This window comes from Chroicocephalus ridibundus, chromosome 2 (assembly GCF_963924245.1).
Source record: "Chroicocephalus ridibundus chromosome 2, bChrRid1.1, whole genome shotgun sequence".
NCBI classification, from domain to species: Eukaryota; Metazoa; Chordata; class Aves; order Charadriiformes; family Laridae; genus Chroicocephalus; species Chroicocephalus ridibundus.
Window position 1 is genome coordinate 167,082,403 of NC_086285.1, and position 25,412 is coordinate 167,107,814.

General features: G+C 44.6%; 1 protein-coding gene across 14 annotated transcripts in view; it reads left to right on the forward strand.

The window, feature by feature from the left end:
- Positions 1-25,412, forward strand: part of ADGRB1 (adhesion G protein-coupled receptor B1) — a 293,273-nt gene that overhangs the window by 216,833 nt on the left and 51,028 nt on the right. For 8 of the 14 annotated variants that reach the window (XM_063327633.1, XM_063327630.1, XM_063327629.1 and 5 more), the window contains 5 exons: positions 3,769-3,872; positions 5,049-5,144; positions 12,664-12,766; positions 16,802-16,952; positions 21,647-21,716. In XM_063327633.1, coding sequence (XP_063183703.1) covers positions 3,769-3,872; positions 5,049-5,144; positions 12,664-12,766; positions 16,802-16,952; positions 21,647-21,716 — 524 coding nt within the window. The remainder of the gene's footprint in view (positions 1-3,768; positions 3,873-5,048; positions 5,145-12,663; positions 12,767-16,801; positions 16,953-21,646; positions 21,717-25,412) is intronic. The other 6 variants (XM_063327634.1, XM_063327635.1, XM_063327641.1 and 3 more) reach the window with 1 other exon arrangement.

Here is a 25,412-nt window from a genome sequence, read left to right on the forward strand (position 1 = left end):
AGCACTTGGAGACCCTGTTCCTGGCCTGTCTTTTGCAGACAACCAGTTTGCTCCTCAGCTGTGGTGCTGGGAAACTTCCCTAGGACTGTTCTTTCTCTTACCTGGAGAATGCCTTGCTGTTTTTTCTGTTGGTAGCATTATTACCTTTTAAACCAACCTTACTTTTCCCCCTCATCCTCCTCCAAGGAAATTTCCCTTGCAAGGCTCAGATCCTACAGCATACGACCACCTTCTGTCAGGGGGTTTAATTAGTCAGAAGAAATAAAACAAACAATGCTTCATTTGCCAAAGGGAAGAAGTGGGGGAGGGGGAAAGGAAGATGGGGAAGATGGAGAAACCTTAATAATGAAGAAAGAAAGCAGAATCCTAAACTACATGGGCCTAAGCCTTTAGGATTTATTATTCCCAAAGGAGTGAGCTTCTGTTCTTATTGCAGCCAGTGTTTTTTATGGTTATCCACCCTCGTGATGCCAACAGAAATCCCATCAGGGCTGGACAAACCATCCCTTCTTTGCAGGGAGAAGGAATGAACTTCATCACAAGTCCTTCCCGTGGGCATGGGTTTTGTGGAAGTTTGGCTGAAGGCTAAAGAAGGAGGTGCAGATCAGAGTCTTTTCTGTGGGAAGGGCTGCAGAGAGACACCAGCTATTACCCACAAGTCTGGCTTCCGCTTGGCTGGTCATCATCTGTGTAATGCCTTGCCAATGAGGAAACATCTGACATAGGAATGGTCCAGTACATGCAATCTCTTACTTAGCTGATGGAGGATCTAGGAGAGAGTTATGGGTGATGTGGAGAAGAGGATAGGGAAGGGGGTGAAAGAACCTGAGGCTATTGGGGGTGGAGGGATGTCAGAAAGGACGTGGAAGGGAGGCGACATAGGGTGACTGTGTTGGAGATATAGGGATGTAGTCTGCTCATCTCTTAAGATACAAACTCCGTTTCTTCACTTGCTTTTGGATGGTTTAGGAATGATTTATATGTTGGGCTTTTTTTGCTTTAATGGAGCTCCTCCCCCACTTTTATCCAGTTACCCATGAAAAGTCAGTGAAATGAGACCTACTTAAATCAAATGTCACAATCGATGCTCATCCCAGGCCACCATTTGTGCGATGTGAACTCATATTGCCGTAAGGGGGGAGCAGGGAGAGAAAAAGGGTTAGGAGTGAGCTTGGAGCAAGGGAGCAAAAAGCAATTAACGTCTGAGGAGTTTGTGCTTTGCGGTGCATTTATCACAACCATGCATCTCTGAGGTGGGGAAGGACTGTTTCCCACCTGGGTTCTGCAGGGGGGGGAAATAAAGCACAGTTGGCAAAGGAAGAAGCTGTGCCTTCATACTGGAGATTGCATCTCTCTGTCCCATACCCTACCCCGGTGCCTGATTAAATCAGAGGCTTCTGTTCCCAGGAGAAAGTCCTTTCTACATTTCAATTTGTAAGAGGCAGGATACGATATTTCAGTGCTCAGGGTGCCTGGAAGATGTCCAATTTCAATTTTGTTTGATGGAAGATGAATCAAAATGTTGATATTTTCATTGAAATGTCTTTCTGTTTACCTAGTTCCCAAAAAAACTGCTTCTAACCTTCCACAAATATTTGGCAGGAGTAAATTCTCAGGATGGGAATACAGTCACATCAGTTGATGTTAAAAATCACAGTGATTCAAGTCTCCGTAGAAGTTTAGAGGAAGAATCTAGGTGGTGGGAGATGCAGGACCTTGCTGGATGGATTGGTGAGGCTGAGCACCATGTTATTCATGCAATTTCTGCACAATTGCTGCTGGTTCAAAGGACTAAGATGTTGCCAGAAATCCAGTTGCATAATTTCATCAAGTTGAATTAGGATTGGCATCCAAACCCTTCGTAGGTATCTGTGGTGTAGTTTTGGAGAGTCCTGAGCCTCCTGTTTCACAGAGCAAACTTAAGGAAGCTGTACAGGTGTGCTGGGGTGGTGATGTGTCAGAGATAATATGGTCTGTAGGGATAGGACATTACAGAGAGGTAGCACCACACTGCAATGCATTTTGGCTTACAGTCCATAGCTGGTCTGCATCCAGTAAAGATCCCTCAATCAGCCTGTACTCCTTTGGGTATATATGCCTGTTGGGCATTCAAGCCTTTGAATGTGTCACTAAATTTTGTCTCAGATCCCTTAAGCTCTTGTGCCAGCCTTCCCAATAGCTCCTGTGGGGTTCACTGCAGCAATATGGTGAAAGGTTTGTTCCTTATTAATTCCCCACAATGAGATTCAAAATGTGACAGGTGGCCTTGGTCAAAATATGCAAGTAAGGAAGATCTTCCCAGGCCCTTCAGACTGCAGGGACAATTCAGCTCAGATCCCTATATATTTGGGTTGTTTGTCTCTTCTTTGTGGAGGGCTCTGTGGAGTAAACCTGCACTGACTGTTGGCCTTGAGCCAATGGACACATGCTTGCTCTTCCCATGTGTTGAGCTGGCCAGACTCCATATAAGCATAGCACCGAGCTTTGCCTAATATGTTTAGCTTTGCAGAAGGCTCAGTAGCCTGGAACAGAGCCGCAGTAGCCTCAGCTTCGTGGTGTCCCGCTGATTGGAGTTTCAAGTTGAGCAGCCTCATGTCTGCCAACAAAATGGTGTAGACAAGTCCTTAGAGGACTGCCTGTTCCATTCCCAAATTCATGCATAATTGCATTTTTTTTTTCCTATGCTAAGCCCTTGCTATGTCAGAAACATCTCATCTCCATGACTGTAGAGATAGGTGTTGGTACTGTGCCAATTTAATGACAACCTTGACTGCGCTCCCACACCTCTGCATGCTGCCTAATCACTCTAAATAGAGGGTTCTCATGTGTCTGCTGCACAGTGGGTCTCTGCTTCTCTGCTTTCACACCAGCAGAGATTGCTGATGTGGAAATGAGAAACATGCCGGAAAAAAATCCTGCAGCAGAGAAAACCAAGTGGGATCCAGATCCTCACTCTGAGATAAGAACAAGGGGAGTTTAGTGATATTAGGGTGGCAGATATTGGATAGTTACACAGTTACTCCCAGTGATGCAGAGAACTAGATTAGGAGAGGTTATAGCATGTGTGTTTGTTCTTGGCGTTGCAAGAGCTGATGATCAGCAGAATTTTGTGTTCAGCCAGGAAAGGAGAACCATGCCACACCAGCACTTCCTGTAAGCAACCCCTGCTTAGGAAGAAATACCTTGTGTATTAGTGTAAAAGTAGTGAAGTGATGGAAGGTAAGACTGGATGCTGGGTCCCTGAGGAGGATATGTATCTTCTTTTTATTTTGCTTGCTTCATCTCCTACTTTTCCAGATGGATATTTGTAGCTGGTGGAAAATTTTCACCTTCTTTTCATCCTCCTACCTTCATCACCGCCATTCCCAGAAGATCTTGTTTGTAATTGTTCTAGTGTAGGCACTGACTCCTGCTATTGCCTCGTTAATTATCTTCAGTTTCACACTGGATGTGAAGGGCCTGATCCTCCTCTTGCAGCCCATGCCCTTTACACACCTGCCTCTCTATGGATATAAGAGTTGTTACTCAGACTCAACACTGGCGTGTGTGGGAGCAGAATCAGGTCCAAAAAAGGCTGGGTCAACCAGAAACAGATCCTGGTCTTTCCTCTTTATTTGCCTGCGTGGTGTGATGTGAAGGTCAGGTGAGTTGATACACAGGCAATTAGGATGAAAGTGCTTGCCATGAAATTGAGCTTGTAGCATTTGCTGAGCATCTTCTTTTTAAATTTTTTTAATTTTTTTTAATGTCTTACTTTCTCTCTTTCAGAACATGGAAAAGGTGCTGGTCCCTTCTGTCACGTTAATTGTAGGCTGTGGAGTATCTTCACTGACACTTTTGCTGTTGATTATCATTTATGTCTCTGTTTGGAGGTATGGCTTTCATTCTCTTCTCTACTCTTCTTGTTGGGGAAAGTAACTGTCTTTTGATCTACATGGATCCTGGAGGTTTTGCTCTCCTGTTTTGGGTGTCTGGTGCTTGAGGAAGAACCATTTTGTAATGAGCGGGTCCTGCAAAGTCATCACAGTGGCTTAGTTGGCATTATTCTGTCCTTTTAGTGCCAGAGAAATTAGTACAGTGAAATTAGTGCCATGACCCCATGTAGTCACATTGTTCCATTTTCAAAAGCCGCATGCTGTTTTAGATGCCTTTGTATACCCCAGGAAACCTTGTTTGTGGAGAGGTGGACGCATACTGCCTCCTGGCAGGCACATTGCTTCTAGGTATTCCCAATTGGGTCTTTGATAACATCAAAACATCCATGACCCGTTATGAAAACATCTGGCCTGAAGAACTGGCAGCACTTTTCAGGAGCTTAAGGATGATAAACCGCATGGTCTAAATAACTCTCCAACCTCTTAGCTTCTTTTTGCCTTTAGCTTTAGACGCGTATGGGATTTCTCAGTACATCCCATTGCAGAGAGCTCCTGTACACCTATAAGCAGGTCAGGTGTAACCTTAAATTGTATCATTTACAGAGACTGAAGGGATTTTGTAGCAAAGTTTTATTGAACTAAAGCTCACATTGGCCCATGCCCCTGTTAGATACATTTTGGTGGATAGCATAAGCTGAAGGACCCAAGGTGTGCATGGGATTGTCCCCCTGTATTGCATTGAACAAAGTCTGAGTTTATACTACAAGACCCATGCCTTTCCTAAACCCATGGCAAACGTGCTGAAGGCTTCATAACTCTAAGCTAAATAAAACAAAGAAAATCAAAACCAGGTGAATGACTGTGAAATTGAAATGGAGTGGTTACCAAGAATATACTGTCTGGAAATTATTGGTGACCCTTTGGGGAGAAGGGATCAGTCTGAGGCTCTTATTTTGTCAAGAGATTCTTCTTAGTAGGAAGGAAAGTGTAAATTCAGTTCAGAGTTGTGAATTGAGATAACTTTCTCTATGCTTTGATAGAGGAAAGAAACCAGAGAGTAAAAATAAGCAAAAATGCATATTTTTTTTTGTTGATACTGTGACAGTGCATAGTGGCTAGTTAATTATGGCAAGTGCTCTGAGCTGAAGACTGATCATAATAACATTTATCTAGAACTCAGGTTTTTCCGTGCCTGGGGTATCATTGGATCTGCTCAAGTCCTTGTCCTCTCCTGCTTTTCCTCAGGCTGGGCAGCACTGGGCAGCGCTGGTAGGTGACTTACTGGTGTCACTGGTGTCAGGATCAAGTGGAAAGTTAGGCTAGAGGAGTAAAGAGGAAGTGTTCGAGCCTCACCCTCTCTTGCCTATCAGAAACAAGTTCAGGATTTGAAACCCAAGTTCAGACATGAGGTTGAATCAGTTTGGAGCATGCCAGAGTCATTTGGAGTAACACAATGTATTTTCTTCCAGGAGTGTGCCCCTCAATATTTACTGTTATTGAGGACAGTAAAGTTAATTGCCTGCCCTGTTTAAAATACGCTCTTTTTAATTTCTCATTCCAGCCTTTGCTTTTATGCCTATGCCCAAAATGATCAGCATGAATGGGGGGACATGTTTATGGGAGGCTTGAATGGGCATTTCTGAGCTAGCCAAGGATGGACATCCATTTCCAAGTGATCCTGAGACCAGCTATATCTTGATTAAAGGGCTCTCTATCCTAAGTCTTTTTGTGTAAATATTTGTAAAGCATGATCAAGTGATCTCTAGAATTTCTCTTTGGTGCGCTGAGTTTGTTTCATTTCTTCTCTGTAGATCATGTTTTCATGTTTTCTAAACTTCACAGCATTCCCGTGGCTGAGCCCTGAGCACTCTGTGTGTCCTTTTTATTTTAGGCATAGCTGCTGGACATGAATGTGCTGTCCTATTAATGGTCTCAGGAACATCATATTCAAGTCAACATTATCTCCTGGCTCCCACTTTGTTTTGTCCTAAATGTTATATAGTCTGATAGACAACAGCTGGAGGAATGCTCTGAAGTGGGATCAACAGTATTATTCCAGCTGTTGTTGCGAAAATACAGCAGCCATATCAAAGTAGTTCTTTTTCAGCATGCAAAAGAGAAAATCTTCGTGCCATAGCTACCTGGTCTTCACTGGAGAGCACCCACCAGAGCTTAGCTGTTTCAGAGAGCTTTGGCCGGGAAATTTCCCATTCAGACCTCTGGACAAAGGCCTCTGGAGCATGGATACATAGGCTCAGCTTGAGTATGAAACACTTCTGATGAATAGGCTCACTGAGGCTGACAATCTGGAAACTTTCCCAGAATTTTGCCCAGCTAAGGTTTGTTTATACACGGGAAGCAGAAAAAAAGGGCGGGAGAGAAAGCGGGAAAGGAACATGGTAAAAAGAAGGGGGCAAAGTAAAAGGGAGGTGATCCCAGCTTTTGGGCTGCATATCAGAGAAGAAATGAGTTTACCCTCCACTTCCCATTCAAAACCCCCAAATAATGGTTGCTGCTTAGTGACACCTACTCAGCCATCGGCACGAACGGCATGAGCTTTCTGATGCAAGTGATCACTTCAGATGCAGCCAACTTGGCACAGTCTTATTGAAAACTGGACGCTGTTTCTGTTTGATGGCTGTTGGTGGCCTGTTGGTGGACTCATGCCACTTCCCAGTAAGACAGATGGCTGCAAAAACTCTGCTGCAGATGGTGCATCTCTGGCCTTATTAACAGCCTCAACAGAGAGGTCAGTGACACAGTGGGCCATAGAAGTGGAGTGACCTTGTTACATCTCGGCAGTGGCTGTCCTGGGTCACAGCTGGAGACACGATCTGCGTGGGCCACGTGCTCCACCACCCATGTGGAAAAAGAGGGGGAATCGAAAGAAAAAGCTCTTCTCTCTTGAAAAATTACATGAAAATAAAAATCTGGGGAGAAAAGGAACTATTTAAGGGTCAGAACAGGTGAAATGACAGTGCTCTGTTTCTCTCAGCTTTGGTTTTTATCACTCTTTTTAAGCAGCAGTTTGACAAGGTGGCGTTTCAGGAGTGCCCCAATGTGTTTTCCATCCCTGAACTCATTGCGGTTCAACAGCCTCTGGAGTCAGTGACCTTTCCATAGCATGGAGATCAATGCTTGCTATCGAACAGCTCTTCCACCAGCCCATCAACATGTGGGGCACGGCAGACTTTTTTCACTGGCGGCAGCTGGGTGAATGCTGTATCGCTAAAAGATATCAGTGTGAGCTTTTCTCACTCCCTGCCCATCGAAGCCTGAAGATTGATTTAGTGGTTGTCAATGAGCTCTCAAGGGGCTTTTAACACTTGCTTTAAACCCAGGAGCTCTGCCTTTGCCGGAGATGCTGAGGCACTAGGTGGCCCTGGTGGGAGGTAGCAGGAATGAGTAAGTGATTGTGTGGAGAAGGATGTGTGTAAAAGCAGTGAGAAAGCAAGAGTGATTCAGCATTTGCAGAGAGGAAGGTAGCATAATGGGGACAGAGAGACAGACTGTAGGGTTTTCCCACCTTCTCCATCTGTCTCTGTTTGCACAGGGCTTCCCCACATCCTCCAGGACCCAGGCCAGAGCAGAAGTTCCCTAAATTTGCAGTGAGAGTTTTCCCCTGTTTTGGTGGCTGAGCAAAACATATTTTGATAAGTAGTCAGAGTCCATGTATTAGCCAAGAGGTAGTGAGACAGCACCCTGAAGTAGCTCTGCCTTTGCTGGAGATGTCTCCTCTGGCGAAAAACATCAAGACCTGTGTTTTTTTCCTGTCTGCTTTGAGTTTCTGACTTCTTTGTCCAGAGGGTCTGGATAGTAGTGGTGATTTCTTTCTGTGGTCCATCCTGTACTGGAGAAGAGGAAAAGGAAAAGGGGAAAAAAAAAAAAAAAAAACCAAGCAAGGGGGAAGGCCATCTTAGCATAACAGGGAACTTCTGATTGAGCTGAAAAACAATGAGAAAATGTTTGGTAACCGGGTCAGGCTACCAAGGAAGACTATGGAAGCATTGCCCAGGAACACAGGACTAAATTAGGAAGGCCAGACCAGCTGGATTTGAAACCGGTAAGGGATGTGGAAGGCATCAAGAAGGGTTTCTGTAGGTATGTCAGCACTAAAGGATTACCCAGGAAAATGTTGTCCCAGTGTTGAATGGCACAAATAGCCTGATGGAGAAGGAAACAGAGAAGGTGAAGGTACTCAGTGCCTTTGTTATCTTGTTCTACTGGCAAGGTTTGCTCCCAGGTGCCCAAGTTCCTGTTCCTAGTGGCAGAGTGTGGGGAAGAATATACTATCCGTGCCGAGGAAGAGAGAGATGAGAAACATTTAAATAAGCTGGAGATTTGCATGCCCATGGGACCGAATGGGATACATCGAAGTTGTTGAGGGACCTGGCTGATGTTACAACAGAGTCACTTTCTATAATCTGGGAAGGTTCCTGATGTCTGGAAGAAAACAAATGTTACACTCATCTTTAAAAAGGGCAAGGAGGAGGATCCAGAGAACTACTGGCTAGTCAGGGTACTCTCAGCCTCTGGGAAGATTAAAGAGCAAGTAGTTATAAAAGTTATTTCCAGGCAAAATGATGGACAAGGAAGTGATTAGGAATAGACAGCACAGATTTATTGAGGTCAGATTGTGCCTGACTGACCTGTTTGCCTTTTGAGATGGGATGACTGGTTACATGGGCAATGGAGAGAAGTGGGTATTGTATATTTTGCCATTACTAAGTCCTTTAATGCAGTCTCCCGTAGCATCTTTGTATGCAGACCAGGGAACCGTGAACTGGATTGGTGGCTTCTAAGGTGGGCTAATAGCTGGGTGGAGTTTGTGCACGCTTAAAGGGTAATGGTCAAAGGTTTGAAGCCTAGCCAGCAGCTGGTTATTAGTTGCATCTCTCAGGGCTTGATACTAGGGCCAATATTGTTTAATATCCTCTTTAACAACCTGGATGATGGCGCAGAATGTACCTGCATCAGGTTTGTAGATGACACCATATTGGGAGGAGTGACCGATATGCTGGAGAGCAGCATTGCCATTCAGAAGGACCTCAGCAAACTGGAGATATGGGCTGGCAAATGGTACAAGAGAGAAAAATGCATAGTCCTGCACCTGGGCCAGAACAACTATGTGGAGTAGGATGGTGTGGGGACTGACTAGCTTGATAATGCCTCTACAGGGAAGGCCCTACAGGCAACGATTTGGACAGGAATCAGCAGTGCACCCATGCAGCAATGAAGGCCAACGTTAGCACATGCCCCACAGCATTCTCCTGGAGAAGCTGGTGAATCATGGCATAGATAAGTGTACTCTTCACTGGGTTAAAAACTGGCTGCATGTCCGTGCCCAGAGAGTTGTGATTAATGGGGTGAAATCCTCTTGGTGGCCGCTCACCAGTGGTGTCCCTCAGGGCTCAGTTTTGGGGCTGGTTTTCTTTAATATCTTTATCAATGATCTGGATGAGGGGATTGAGTGCACCCTCAGTAAGTTTGCGGATGACACCAAACTAGGTGGGAGTGTTGATCTGCTTGAGGGTAGGAAGGCTCTAGAGAGGGACCTGGACAGGCTGGATCGATGGGCCAAGGCCAACTGTATGAGGTTTAATAAGGCCAAGTGCCGGGTCCTGCATTTTGGTCACAGCAACCCCAAGCAACACTACAGGCTTGGGGAAGAGTGGTTGGAAAGCTGCCTGGCAGAAAAGGACCTGGGGGTGCCGGTGGACGGCCAGCTTAACACGAGCCAGCAGTGTGCCCAGGTGGCCAAGAAGGCCAACAGCATTCTGGCTTGTATCAGGAATAGCGTGGCCAGCAGGAGCATGGAAGTGATCGTGCCTCTGTACTCGGCACTGGTGAGGCCTCACCTCGAGTACTGTGTTCAGTTGTGGGCCCCTCACTACAGGAAAGACATTGAAGTGCTGGAGTGTGTCCAGAGGAGAGCTACCAGGCTGGTGAGGGGTCTGGAGACCAAGTCATATGAGGAGAGGCTGAGGGAGCTGGGCACGTTTAGCTTGGAGAAGAGGAGGCTGAGGGGAGACCTCATTGCCCTCTACAACTCCCTGAAAGGAGGTTGGAGAGAGGTGGGGGTTGGCTTCTTCTCCCAGGTGAATAATGACAGGACCAGAGGAAACGGTCTGAAGTTGTGGCAGGGGAGGTTTAGATTAGATATTAGGAAGAATGACTTTACTGAAAGAGTGGTCAGGCACTGGAAGAGCCTGCCCAGGGAGGTGGTTGAGTCACCATCCCTAGAGGTATTTAAGAAACGTCTAGATGTGGCACTTCAGGGCTTGCTTTAGTGGCAGAGATAGTAGGGTGGTTTTTGTGTGTATATGGTTGGACACAATGATCTTAAAGGTCCTTTCCAACCATGAAGATTGTATGATTCTATGATTATATTGGTCTATATAGACAAGAATATAGGCAACAAGTCAAGGGAATTGATTAGTCCCCTCTGTTTGACACTCTTGAGTCCATATCTGGAAAAGTGTGCCCAATATTGGACTCCACCAATACAAGAGATGTCAGCACATTGGAGCAAGTCCAATGGATGCCTGGGGAGCTGGAGAACATGATGTAAAAGGAGGCAAAGGGAACAAGCCTTGGTTAGCTTGGAGAAGAGGAAGCTATTAAGGAGGAGTCACGGAGAAGTCAAACAACTTGCAGAGTTATAGAGGGAAAGGTCTAGAGGCACCAACTGCAGCAGGAAAAAATCCATCTGGATACAAAGAAAAATAGTCCTTCACCATGGGACCGGTTAATCACTGTAATAAGTCATCTAAGAGAGGTGGTGGCATTTCTGTTCTTGGTGATATTCAAAACTTGATTGGACAAGACCCTAAGAAACCTGATCTGACTTTGAAATTAGCCCTTTTTTGAGCAGAGGATTGGACTGGGAACTCAAGAGGTTTTTCTCCAGCCTAAGTTATTCTGATTCAGTGATTCTACATGTTGCCAACCCACATCTTGTTCTTTGGATGTTCACGGATCTGGGGAACAGGATGGACTCTCGGTGCATGAAGGGAAGCGCGGAGAAAGGAGAGGCTTGTTTAAGAGGGGAAAAAGTCTGAAGACAGCTGAATTTTCTTCCCTTACATACTAACGCCAGCTGGATTGTAGTGTTGTTACACAGAGTTATCACGTCCAGTTCCTACCAGGGCAGAGTCTAAATCTCCCTTTCTATTCCCCAGAAGCTGCTGACTAGAGACTTGATGTTTTGCTTCATACAAACTTAGATAGATTGACAGCTTGGTACCTTCCAGCCACAAATGGAATAAGATCCAGGTGATCCACACTTTGTACTGAGCCCAATGAAATGTGAAAATTTGGGATCAAATTGGCTATGAGAGGAAACAAATGCTCATTTTGCTGCAGTCAGTCTGGTTTCTAGCTGAGCTAGTAGCCTGAATTTTATAGCCTGTTGTGGGGCTGGGTGAGTTTCAGAGAAAACAACCTATAAACCAGATTTCCAACAGACTCACTATACGTTCAGACAACTTTGCATCGGTGAATTTTTTGTATCCAGGAAAGCATATCCTCAACGTTCATGTTTGTCTGAAGGTGAAACTCAGAGGGAAGTTAAAATCAAAGTTTTTCAGGCTTCAGTAGGTTTAAAGCACAGATCACACATGCAGTAAACTCGACCCGCCCACCTAGTCAGAAACTCAAAACTCTGCAGCCAAAGCATGACCAATTCACTCTTGCTAAAATTAGTTAATGAAATTAAATTCCCAACATAAATAGTTGATGTGCTGGAATATAGGAAATAATCCTGCATTAGCCTCCAGGGATGAGCTGGTTGATTAATAGATCTGTTTCTAATTTCTGTAAGCGTCAGAGTCTACTCTGTACTCATCTGGTATTCAGGCAGGGCACTTGCCAAATCACTGAGATTATTCATGTGTATGAGTGTTGTATGATCAGGTCCTGAGTCAATCCTTGAAGACTTGTGCTTTTGCAATTCCCTTTTAATTTTATTAGGTACATAAAAGTGCCTTCAAAGAAATTTTCCTGCATAGCCAGTGGTTTGAATTAATTGGCGTGCACATACCTCAGCAGCAAGTTGGTGTTGTACTGCACATTGCAAATCAGAAATGACGAATGGCCTGCTCCTGCAAGGTGCTGAAGGCAACAGCTTCCTAACTTGGATCCCTAATGTCCCAGACCCACAGGTGCAGTTACGTATTTGGCCTAGTTTTGAGAAGTGTTAGACCTCTCTGTCTGGGGAAAAGAAAAAGCAAAAAAAAAGAAAGCCACAAATACTTTTCACTTCAGGAGGGGTTGTGAGGTTAGACAAAGGGGAATGCTGAATCATAAACACTTTGTTGTGAAGGTGCATGCATTCGTAATCTGCTTTCATCGCCAGCATGCCTATGGCTCTTCTTATTTGGGAATCTTTCCATGTGTTGCCTGTATGTTTTCTTTTAAGTTCCTTTTCAAGTCCCCTTTCAAGAAAGCAGAGCAGAAGACGACTTGCAGCACTCAGTATTGTTCTAGGAGTGGCTCAGACTAGGGACTAGGCTGGCCCCTAGTTCATTGACTCATGCTCGTAACTCCAGCTTTGACGGGGAGGATGGAGAGATCTGTGGGCTGAGCACTACACCCAAGCTCTCCCCCTCCCTTTCCCGCTGCTCTTGTCTGTTTAACGTACAAAATCCGCAGGAAATGGTCAATCTTTTACTGTGGCCTTCTGTAGAGCCTGGCCCGGTGCAACCTGCATCTGGTTGGTGCTTTTCAGAGGTAACTCAATGCAAGTTGTAACAGGGTGGATCTCCCTTCCCCTCTTTTCTTGATGCAGGTATATTCGCTCAGAGCGCTCTGTCATTCTTATCAACTTCTGCCTATCCATCATCTCCTCCAACGCTCTCATTCTGATTGGACAGACCCAGACCCGGAATAAGGTAGGAGATCGGTTGGGCTTTGTTTGTTTGTTTGCTTTTCCCTTGATTTAGCACTGAAATGATCCATTCAGGCAGTGCTTCCTCATTTTTCCTCCATCTGTTAATTAGCAACCTGTCAAAGACAAAACTAAATGGCAGATTTCAATTTTCTCTCTCAGTCTCTCTTTGATAATTTGTCAGCATCCTCAGGGCTTTGATTAAAGCCAATGTGGTATTTTTGAATATGCCTAGAGTAGCTGGCACATGGCACAGAGAAGAAACATGGTTATCTGCAAGGCTTTAACCATTTTATTTTCCAAAAATTACGATGAAAGACAGATTGAGAAAAGGCTTTTTTTTAAAAAAAAGCGCCAATGTCTCAGCTTTACATTTATTTCTCCAGCAACTTTTATACTCTGAGCTTAAAGCACTTGGCAGATGTTAATGAACACAGATGCAAAAAACCACCTTTTTTTGGGATACGAAGCATTGTCAGTGCTGTGCATGCTGCAGAGCCAGGGGACGCAAGGGACTCGCTGCAGATCACAGTGCAACTCGAACGGTGAGGGCAAGTTGTGAACATGGATTTCGCCCACATGCACTGCTTGCACGTACATGGTTTCCCACATTACAGACCTGGCTGAAGAGGCGCATGTTGCCTGTATGATACATATGCCTGTATGTATGCCAGCTTAAGCACTTTCAGTTTCCCGTTGGCATCTGGCATAACAAATCACTGCTTATCATCAGTACTTTCCTGTTGTACATTTTTCTGTCTCTCCAAGTGCTCCAACCATCCTAACTCTGCTAAGCAGAAGAGTGAGGCAAGAAGCGTCCTCCACTACTCCTGCTGCCAAAGTCACAATCAGAAGTCAAAATTTAGAGTTTAATTAACAACAACCAGTGCCGGCCAGTTTTTTCGAGCCTCTACTTTGGCAGCCACAGCATGCTGTCACTTTTGGAAGCATTTCTGCGGAGAAGCCTCAAGGTTTAATGAATTATAGAGACTCATTTTTATGGAGGGCCCTTCGGGGTATGGCCAGGTTATGTTTTAGGGACAGCTTTGCAGCTGCTTGAGTCATATGTGTGTAGAGAAGTGTAGAGAGATGAGGCAGACAGCCCTGCTCCTATTAAACAAGTGCCCTTCAGAAACTAACTTCTCAAAGCAGAGCTGTCTTTCATGATGAACATGGTTTTCTCAAGGCAAGAGGTGGAGAAAGGGTGAGCTAAGCTCTCGCTTGCCCTGTGTATGTTGTCTTCAACCCCAAGGGTGTGCTAGGAGTTTCTTTCCATAGGAAGAAATACTGAGGGATGCTCAACATGGCAAACCATGGCTGGACCTCCTCTTTGATTATTCTTCTTCACTCCAGGAGAGGAGGTGGATGTCTTCACCCTCTCCCACCCCCTTCAGAGCACAGTTGTGAGCCTAGGTTCTCCCTCGTGCTTTTTTCTCACATCACTCTGGGTGTTCACTGTCAGAGCTGGTAGTGGGGATTCAAAGCTCCCGGCTGTGATTGCATGAGGCAGATTAGCTCTTCGCACATACATATGCATGAAACACCATAAATAGAAAGGTTATTCTTGGATTTCCACTCAGACATCTAGTAAACAGTCTCTGGCAGGGAACAGAGAAAGAAAACTATAGAGAGAAGAGACGAAGGAGTGTAAATTAAAATTTATTCACATTCAATTATTGATAATGGAGTGTCTTGAAATGTTGGTGATTGATTGATTTATAATTGCAGTTACTCGAGGAGAATTTTTATGGTATTAGTTTCCCTGGAAATGCTGAATTCTCCCTTAATTTCCATCCATGCAACCTCAAAGGCAAAACTCCATGCCTGGATCTGCTAAGCTTTTTGAAGATGAAAGGCCTGGGAAAAGGCTAAAAAATTACAGTCAGCAATAACATGATACAAAAGAAATGAATGCTGCATGAACTGGCCATATCTCAAAGGCATGGCTACGTGCTGCAAGGAAACAGATTTCTCCTCTTAAAGGAAAACAAGGACTAATGGCCTTAGACTGACAAGATCTGCTAGATATTTCTGCAGCATCTTGGGACATCATATCCCTGTGCTTAGGCCTTCCTGGATTTTTTTTTTTTCCTTACAAAGAAGGAAAAACCTGCAGCAGAGGTAGCAGAAGCAGATATGTGCCTGCCCATCAGCTAGCCAAGTTCACAGCCTGATTTCAGTTGAGGTAGTGGGCTTATGGTGGTCCAGCTGAAATGTGCGTATATCTGTTGTGCTTGCCTCTTCTCTTTTCCTCCTCTTTCCATCAAAATTATCTGATTGAGTAAAAATACCCAGAAAATGTATCTCCTGGGTGCAAAAATTGGAAAGAAAAGGGGTTTTTTCTCCCTTTTACAAACTTCTGGCAAAGAGGACAGAGCCGTGTTGGTGCAGAACATCAAAACAGTAAAATGAATAGTGTTGTATCTGATGTTAGGCAAAAAAAAAAAAAAAAAAAAAAAAAAAAAGTTCTGAAATATCAGTTTCTTAAAATACATTCCAGAAAGCATCCTGTGTTTCTAACTGTTTTATGTGGGTCTGTAAGCTGATGGATAGCAACCACCTTTTTAGCATTCTTTTAAAATGTGAAAATCACTTGAAATTATCATATTGAGCTGTGTTTTGTATTGAACTGTCATCCAGAATCCATTTATAGGCAGAATACCAAGGGGTTTGGTGTCAAATACAAACATGGGACAAAAAGACAGTTCCTGTCTCAAAGAACGCACAGTCTTACTTTTATTCACAAGCTCTGATAACGTCAGTTTGTGCTGGTGTATGAATTGAGAGCAACCTGATAAAATCATGATAAAAGACACTCTATGCGTTAGAGCTCTGTGTTAAAAGATGCTGGTGGATGAAAAAAGAGGAAGGTTCATTGACCGTAAACCCAAAGTCCATGTTTCCTGATATAACTCAAAGCAGAGAAATTCTTCATTATAAACCTCCCCCTCCCCCTGCCCTGAATGCCTTAAGCCATTTTATTATCCAGAGTCGCTTTTAAAGTCTATTTGTTCTCCCTTCTCCTTGGGAGGCATCAGAGTTTCTTTCCATCATTTTCTTCTTGAGTCCCTTGATTCACCATTTCCAGCTTGCAGATGGTGGAAATTAAGCACAGCTCTGGCAGAGTTAAACAGAGCGGCACCAATTTGCACCAGTGAAAGATTTGGCCTTGCTGAGTTAAAAACAAAGACGAGCTTGTCAGCTTTCCAGTCCATCTCCCTGGCACTACGGGATTGTTCTTCATAATGCATTTGCTAGTACTTTCCCCAGTTTAATTTTAAATGGCTTAAGCTCCCTGCATTTCCCTTGAGAGATTTCCCCACCAAGTAGTAGAGCTCACCATTATGAAATTCCTTCTAATGTAGCTTCATTATTATTATTTTTCTTTCTTTCTTTCTTTTTTTCCCTGTCTACTAATAGTTATATGCTTCTCGAAAACTACACATCACTCACGTTTGCAGTCCTTACCATCCCCTGGCAGCCATTCACCCGTCTCTCATGGATTAACTCTTTCACTCAGCGATCCTTCCCTGGCAGCAATAAATTGCCACCTAAATTGCCTTCCTCTGATTTAATTTCTATGACTCGGCTGCCAATGACATGGTGCTTTGCAAACCTTTTGAGCTGAGATTAGAGCATGCCTTACTAACTGCTCCATCCTTCCCAAAAGGATTGTGGATATGGCTTTAATCATTTGGAAAATAAATATACCTTGCTGAAGCCAAGAAAGCACCAGTATGGGACGCGGGCTCAGACTTCAGCAACAGTGTTAAACATGGGCTTATCTTAGAGCTCGTGTTTAAGAGTAGCCAATTTCTGCGCAGTACTTAAATTTGAAGGAAATACTTTGGTTCTTTGCTATGTCAAAGCTTGTGGGGGAGATTGGCTCCTCCTAAAATGTATTTTCATGTCCTGTTCTTTATGACCTTGCCTTCCAGAGCCTGGTTTGGAAACATCTCCCTGCGCCTTCTGCTCTCCTACACGCTGCTCTCTCTGCCTGCTGCTCCTCTTACGTGTCCTCCTTTCCTCCTCTCTCCAGGTGATATGCACGCTGGTGGCAGCTTTCTTGCACTTCTTCTTCCTCTCCTCTTTCTGCTGGGTGTTGACCGAGGCTTGGCAGTCCTACATGGCCGTGACGGGCCGGTTACGGAACCGCATCATCCGCAAGCGCTTCTTGTGTCTCGGATGGGGTGAGGATGCTGGGTTTGTGGAGCATCTCCCCTCGGGTGGGGAGGAAGCTCTGTCCCCACTGTGGAATGACGAGCAGAGAGGGTCCGGGCTACAAGAGGGACTGATGCTCTGCAGAATGCTTATTAGAGCGTTCCCGCAACTCTTTCAGGGGTGTCAAGAAGGGTTGAAATGGTTAAAAACAGCATGAGCAAGGGCCATAAGTCATAGAATCATAGAACCATAGAATGGTTTAGGTTGGAAGGGACCCTAAAGATCACCTAGTTCCAAGGCTTCTGCCATGGAAAGGGACACCACCCACTAGACCAAGTTGCTCAAAGCCCCGTCCAGCCTGGCTTTGAAAGTCCTTTTCAATGTCCTGCCTGCTGCCCAGTGCACCCGAGGGTCACACAAAATAAATGGGCTGAGAGGGGTTGAGTTTTTAAAGGGTGTGCTGGGGGTGGTTTCTCCTGGGTTTGTGTCTCTCTCTTTTCTCCTGTTCTCTCTCGCTACCTCTTTCCATGTGCAAACGGAGTGAAGCACGCTCTGAAATCCTGTCTCCATGGCAGCAGGGCCTTTCGTAGACAAATAAACTATGAGACCGGTGCAGATGCTTGTAACTAATTTTTCTCCCTCTGTCTCTTCCGTATGTTTAATTTATTAGCCTTAAATGATGCATTCTGTAGTAGAAAACAAACACAAGCCCATAACCTGGGCTTTCAAAGCAATAACAAGTGTGCGTTTGAAAGGAGCAACAGAACTAAAAGTTGCTCAAAAGCGAGCAGGCAAAAAAGAGAAAGGGAGAGAGAAAGCGTTGTGCGTCTGAGCTGTATTAGTGTCTCGTTTTACTACTGAAGTCGAGCATTTCACCCCAGACAAGACATTTCTGATGCTTAGGAAGTGCTCTGATGTGATTTATTCTGGCACATCAAGAGCTGTCCACGTTCCAGCACCTGCATCCCTTTAAGTTTTCACTCCTAGCTCTTGCTTACGAAAGAAAATAAATTGTGGTATTGAGATATAGTGTTTGTGTGTACTGAGAAGATACCCACATACATGCAAAACACAGGCTGCATGAGCCTGTGTGTGTTCATGCATGTTTGTATGCAAACACTCTGGGACTCAAGGAACACCAGGGATATCAAATGCAAAAGACTAATAGCTTTTCTGGGTAATAAAACCAATTTTTTCTGATTTGTAAAACCTGGGACAGATGGGCGTGTTAGCCGAGGGAATTTTGGACAAGCAATATTCACATTTGTAGTCTGTCCTGATTTAAAAAAACAACAACAACAAAACACACTACATGTGTAGAAGCATAATTTGCACTGCTAGTAAAATGTAGTCATCTCTGAGCTAGGATGCACTGGCTGATAAATGATGCATAATAACCATTTGGAATAGGTTAGGACAAGAAATGAAGAACACTCTCGCCTATTAAGGCAGCAAGGGAATTTCTGCTATTTAGCATCCTGCTAGACTTCAGTTGTAAAGCTGGAATTAATGGCACTTCTAAGAGGGAAGAGGCTGAAAATATGTTTTAAAGAGCATAATCTGAAATAATTAGCACATTTCATTTTGTCATGGGCTGATTCTCCCCCTTTTCCCCCTTTGCGTATTAGCATTTCTCTAAGCTCTTGTTCTAGATGTGTTTGCCAAGTTCTCAGCTGCTGTCAGCTGTAGCTCATTGAAGCTATAGTGGTTTTCATCGGCAGTGAGGTTTATTCCCTGTTTTTTTGTTCTCCTCTTGGGTATGCGACTTTGCCTTTCCGGAAAAGAGTTTTTAGCAATTAGAACTTTTTTTTTTTAATTATTTAGAACAGACAGACAAACTGTTCCCTAGAAACAATTCAGTCATCATATTTAGCCCCAGTAAAGAAGAAATAATTTTATCAGTCTTTTTACAACCATATCATGGTTTCTACAACTGGATTTTTAATGCTGCCATAGCCCAGGCTCCGAGTGGGTCTTCAGCTGTTCATGACAGTTATGGCTCTTGGTCGTTATTAGCAAACGACCTTTTCTAAGGGGGCACGGTGAACACATGACCTGATTCTCCTCTGGCCCGGCAGTACAAAACTCTTTGAAACAGGTTTCTGATGCATTTATTTGGAATTGTGAATGTAAAATTCACTTTCTGCAGAAATCCCCCAAAACCTTGCCAGAGACTATGTAGCGTGAGTGACTGTCTAGAAGGCTGACACAAACCAAACACAGTATATGAAACAGACCAGTTAGGAATAACTTTCTTTCAAATAAATAATAATAAAAAATAGATATTTTTGTTATTTTATTTTTTTTTTATTTAATCTAATCACATCAAACTGTGATTAAACTGTTAACAGCTCTCCCAAAGTGGAGGAGTACAGCATCCCTGATTACTGTTCTCTTTAGCTTAGCTACCATGGCATTGCTACCACTTTCAGTAAATGCTGCTTGTACAGCTCCATTTTCAGCACAAGCTGGGGCTCCTACCCAGCCTTGATATGAGCCAGTCCCTATAAGCTGACAAGTTCACAGCCCGGGTGTGCATTTCTGCATAATTATCACGTCTGAGAGAAGCACTTTGCGAAGAATAAGTTGCTATTTTTGGCGGAGTCCTAGCCAACTTTCCTCTTTCACAGGGCCTCTTGTGTCAAGCTATACTCTTGAAAAAGTCCTTTCACATGTGGTTTCTCGGTGTGCTTGCCATGGGATGCCATATTGGTGGCATCGTAGTGAATACAGTACCAAGGATATATCCAGATGAGGTGTGAAGGAGGCTCAGCAAGAGGAGCAATAGTCAATTAAGAATTCAAAAAAAGAGGAAAAAAAGAAAAAGAAAAAAAAGAAAAGAAGAGACATCTTTTGAACACATTGCCTGTTGTTTTTGGACTGATCAAATGTGAGCTGTGCTCATATGGGAAGAGAAACACTTCACTTTATGATAACTCTCAAATGCTCTATATTCCAGCCAACTTGGCCTTATACCTCCCCGCTGGCTGCAGACCCTCACTATTAATCAATCTTGCGATGATTTGTATTGCTGAGTGACCACCCTGCCAGCAGGCTTATTGTCTGGATGCTGTCTCTGCACATCCCTTCGATCTACAGCATCTTCCGTAGCTGCCTGCGTGACCTCTACGGCACACGAATTAGGGTCTTGTCAAGAAGCGCTAATCCTAGCTGGCTACTGATCCTGCTAATTCCTAACGGGATTTGCCCATCTTTAGCATTGAGATAGCTTAATTCATCATGTCACAAGGAGAAGGGCTATAAAAAGCCACATGGAGACCTCCGTAGCTGAAGAACTAGATGTTACTAGGCAATATCCCAGCATTTCTTTAGAGAAAGGGGAGAGCTGGCGGGGGGGGCTATTGAACCAGAGAAGCACCATTCTTCTCCATAGATCCTTGAGCAGTTTAAAGCCCTGTCAATGAGTTAGCAGGACTCATTGACAGGGCCTTAAACTAGATATGAGGAGGGAAGGGGAGATAACTGAGCCTGTCAGGAATAAACCCAAGGGAAGCATGCCAGGGCTTGAAGGATGGTGGACTAGTGAGGACTCTCGCTCTGCCATTTCATTTGAGAGAAGGGACAGACATTTAGAAATCATGAAAGCACCTGAGAAGGGTCTGGTAGGAAATGGGGCCCACACTCACAAAAAGGTGTTGGAATCATTAGCTCATCTGAAGTGCATCTATACCAATGCACGGAGTATGAGCAACAAACAGGGGGAGCTTGAAGCCATGATGCACCAGGAAAACTATGACATAGTGGCTATCACAGAAATGTGGTGGGATGCCTTACACGACTGGAGTGCCACAATTGATGGCTACAAGCTCTTCAGGAGGGACAGACAGGAAAGGAGAGGTGGTGGAGTGGCCCTGTATGTTAGAGAATGCTATGAGAGCTCAGAAATCAAGTAGAGTGATGATGGGCTTGAGAGTGTTTGGATTAGGTTAAGGGCCAATAAAGCTGATATCACTGTGGGAATCTGTTATAGACCTCCCAACCAAAGCAGTGAGGTGGATGAAGCTTTCTATAAGCAGATGGGGGAAATCTCGCGGTCACTTGCCTTTAACCTCCCGGATATCTGCTAGGAATACAACACAGCAGAGAGGGAACAATCTAGGAAGTTCCTGGAATATGAGGAGGATAACTTCCTCACACAGCTGCTAAGTGAGCCAACCAGGGAAGGGGCCTGGGGAAGCGTGTCTGGAGAACTGCCTGGCAGAAAAGGACCTGGGGGTTCTAATTGACAAGCAGCTGAGCATGAGCCAGCAGTGTGCCCAGGTGACCAAGAAAACCAATGGCATCCTGGCTTGTATTAGAAATAGTGTGACCAGCAGAAGTAGGGAGGTGACTGTCTCCCTGTACTCAGCACTGGTGAGACCACACCTTGAGTATTGTGTCCAGTTTTGGGCACCTCAATGCGAGTGCAGAGGAGGGCAACGAAGCTAGTGAAGGGCATGTACTGTCAGTCCCTACACAACTGCTGATACTACAGCAGGGTATGAGCTGATTGCAGCTGATGACATTTACTTCATTAGCAGAGGTAAGAAGGGTTCATGCTTTTGGCTCTGAAGGTCCTGAATTCAGTCTCTGCCAAAGACCCTGTCTGGGACAGATGGTGCTAGAATAACACCGGGAAGAATGGGGTACATTACGCGGTTGAGTGGGAGATGAGCTATACGTATGCTTAGATGACCAATTTTCTCCTGTTTCATTTCCGTAGGGCTCCCTGCCTTGGTGGTTGCCATTTCCGTGGGATTTACTAAAGCCAAGGGGTACGGCACCGTAAACTAGTGAGTAAAGGAGCTTTTCCTTTTTCATCTTGTCTCACTCTCCATCCTTTTTTTCAAAATCCACTGACCTGCAGGAGCCAAGGTAGGAGCTAAATTCTGGTGTGCTGCCCATGGCAGAAGGAAGCAGGGATGATGGGAGGGGAAGGAGCCATCCTGCCTCCCAGCCTCCTCAAGCCATCAGCTGGCCCAGGTGGATTGTATGTTCCTTTAAAAACAAGTTCACAAGGACTAGTTAGATTTAACTGTTGCGTATATGATATCATTTTGATCTAAGTACCTCCTATTTAGAGAATTTTTTTTAGATTTATTTTTATGGGGAAATGTGGGATATTTAAAGTTGAGGGTATTTAAAAATTAAAATAGCTTTTGTGTTTATCTGTTTAATGGTTCACTTGATTGGTCCCAGGTTTTCAGAATAGCTCGGCTCAGTTTTAGGCACCAGAATGAGCATGAGCTTTTCAAACAAAGTTTTTGAAAGCAATCTGAATTTGCCTGTTTTCTGAATTCCACAGGACTTGCCTTGAGGAAACTTATTTGCATGTAATGGGGGAAGGAAGGCAAGGAAAAAATAATGGAATAAGACTGTGCAGATGTAAATACATTAAGGCAAGGCTGGAATCACTCAGAGCTGAGCATTAGTACAGCTTAAAAAAAAAGGAAAAAAAGAAAGTGTTATTTTTTCACTGTGTTGTGAAAAAGATAGCTTAGAAATTTTATGCATAGTAGCAACCAAAGAATAGTATTTTATGTAACAATAAATCAGGCCCTTCCTTACTGCAATCCATAATTATTCAGACCCTTCCTGGCCAGTAATTTGCATCCCACATGAACAATGTTTAAGGCAAAAGCTGGCCAGCAACAGATGAGGGTTTGATAGGTCCACTGAGAAAATGTCACGTGGAATCCCTGCTCTTTCTCAATTCCCAACATATTCCGCACACCCACGACCAAATGGTCCAGGGTTTGCATTTTGATTGCAGGAGAGTATTAGAACAGCACAGCAGCATTCTCTGTTTGCTTTGCAGTTTGAATTACCGCAGTCCAAATTACTGTACAACACAGAGGGCTCAGGAAGGTGGGTTTGTCAACTGCAAATTCATAGATACAATTCCTGAAGCCTGTGCTGGCATCAGGATGCATTGGCTGTACCTGTCCTGACTTGCTTGCCCCAGCTCGGGTGATTTGGCCTTAGTGTGTCCTGGTGGAGGGGGATCCAGTGTTTATTGTATGACTCAGAAGAGGACAGCACACAGCCTGGTTTTCAGAAGTGCCACTGAGATCCCAAATGCCCTTTAGCTTTTCTGTGGGGCTGCTATTTCTGGGGCTTTCTTCCATGCAAGTCCACGAGAATAATTTGTAATGAACAAGCATCAGGGGAATGGAGAAAGGGCTTAAATATTTCTGCTTCCTTTCCTGTTTATGGACTTGTGGGAATTGGTGCAAAAATCTCAGTCGCTCCCTCCCCATTAATGCTTAAGGGCCACTGCAGAGTTTTGTGGTCAATGTTGACCACACAAAAAAGCCAGGGGGAGAAGGGAGGAACGTGCAAGAGAGCACACCCTATTTCACTGCCCTGGACCACTGCGTGCCAACATCTCCCTGCCCCAGAGCAAAACCCTCCCAGACTGCAGCCAAAAGGGTGTCAATGAGTCACAAAACCTGCCGGACTCCTGCTTTGCTCTCAGATTTGCCCACCAGCGAGGTGGCCAACAGGCTGCGCTGACTTTCCATCATTCCCAGGGACACTTAAGCACACCAGCTCTTGTTCCTTTGCTGCTAATCCTCTGACTCCTTTCAGCCCTTAAGTTTCTGTTGCTCCTTGCGTCCAAGAGCTGACTGGCTGCCTGCGGGTATGGCAAGAGATCCTGCACTCCCAGCAGGAACCACAGCTCGAGTGACACCATTTCCTAGCTCTGCTATCAGGGTGCTTGTCACCAAAATAGCAGGAGACCTTCTCACTCCAGCAAATCCAGTTTGGTCCTCCTTTCATTTCCTTCCATGCTGCAGTCCAGTAAAGCTGGATCTAGTTAAAGATGTCCCTGTTTATTGCATGGGATTTGGACTCTATGACGTTTAAAGGTTCCTTCCAACACAACACATTCTATGATTCCAGGATTCTATGAAAGCTGGTGAGTCCCAGCAAAGTCATGAAAGGAGCAACAGTTCCTCTCAAGCCCATAGAGCCCATCAGACATTCGTAGTGCTGCCATCTTGTAATTTCTCCTTTTGGCTTTACCAAGAGCCAGACCTAAAGAGAGCTAACTTGCAGTCCTACACTCAAGCCACCATCTCGGTCCCAAGCAGGGTGGATGTCCCTGTGGGCACTGGTTAAGCAATCCCAGCCCTGCCTCCATGCAGCGACGGGCAAGCAGATACATGCTGCTGGATCAGGTGGATGGCATGGTGGGTTCATAAGCCGTGATGCTGAGTGTAAAACGGTGCTGAACATCACTGTAAAGAGAGTTACATTTGCACATTGGCGCATTTTAAAATGTGAAGCAAATATTCATGTGGACCAAGCTAGGCAGGGTGCCCCAACAGACTGCAGTGCATTCACACTTAAATCTGTGTTCCTGCTCAAGAGTCTTAAAAGCTCTAACATTTATGTGTGGGGAGGCCCTTGGTTTCACCTCTCTTCTAAAGCAAATTTTACATTACATAGCAGTAATTTCAGAGCTGAACTCCAAAACTTGAGATGGTTCAGACTTAGATTTAACACTGTCTAATGCTAAAGGCATATAAACTGAATACAGCCTTGGATCAAAGCTTGTCCCAGGATGTTTGTTGGTTTCTGACCATTGCAGAAATGCGTGAGGTAGTTGCAAAGCTTGGAACTGGAGCTCAGGAGCTATTTTAGCTTTGTCTCTAATTAGAATAAGGCATGCACAGGACATTTCAAATGGGCAGTGGCAGACTTTCAAAGCACAAAGTTTCCATCTTTCAGAAGGTAGGAAAGACATTAGCCACAACACATCCTTCCCTGTGAAGAAGGGGACAAGAGTTGACACGATAAACCACAAGGGGCTTCACAGTGTCTTTCAAGGCTTCTTACAACCCTGCAATTTCTGGATCCTAAGAGTAGTGCATTAGCACCCGTTGTTTTTCTTGTGGACATGGGCATTAGGACAAAGCAGAGCTCTGATGTTTAACTGAGCACAGGATTTGGCACTCAACATCAATTTTTTTCTCATCCCACTCACAGTGGTAAAAAATCCTAACATCCATCTATGGGACATGGTCGTGAGAGCATTTTGGGGACAGATGCAACTACTGAAGGCATTACAGCACTAATCTTGGTGTTACAGATTCCCAGGGCAAAGCTGGTGGAAGGGACTGTGTGTGAAATGCATAATGTGTCTCTGTGTCACCGTGACTGAAACTGTTCATCTGCAGAGTATTCCAAGGTGGCCAACAGCAGTGAGGCAAGTTAAGGGAGGAACCTCAAACATGGTGGTCTACCTGAGCCCTAAGCAAGATTTCACCCAGCTTTGTCCTGTCTTTTTATTGTACATGGGATGAAGCTATACTGTAACAATAAATACACAACTGAGCAGCAATATGGAGGCTTGTCCCATCAAGATGTGATAGCAGTCAAAGGGTTGGCCATGTCTCCAAGGTGTAACGTGGAGAGATCAAAGGCATTGCTAAGTGTGGGAAGGTTGTAGATAATATTTAGTATTTACCCTTTAGCTGGCC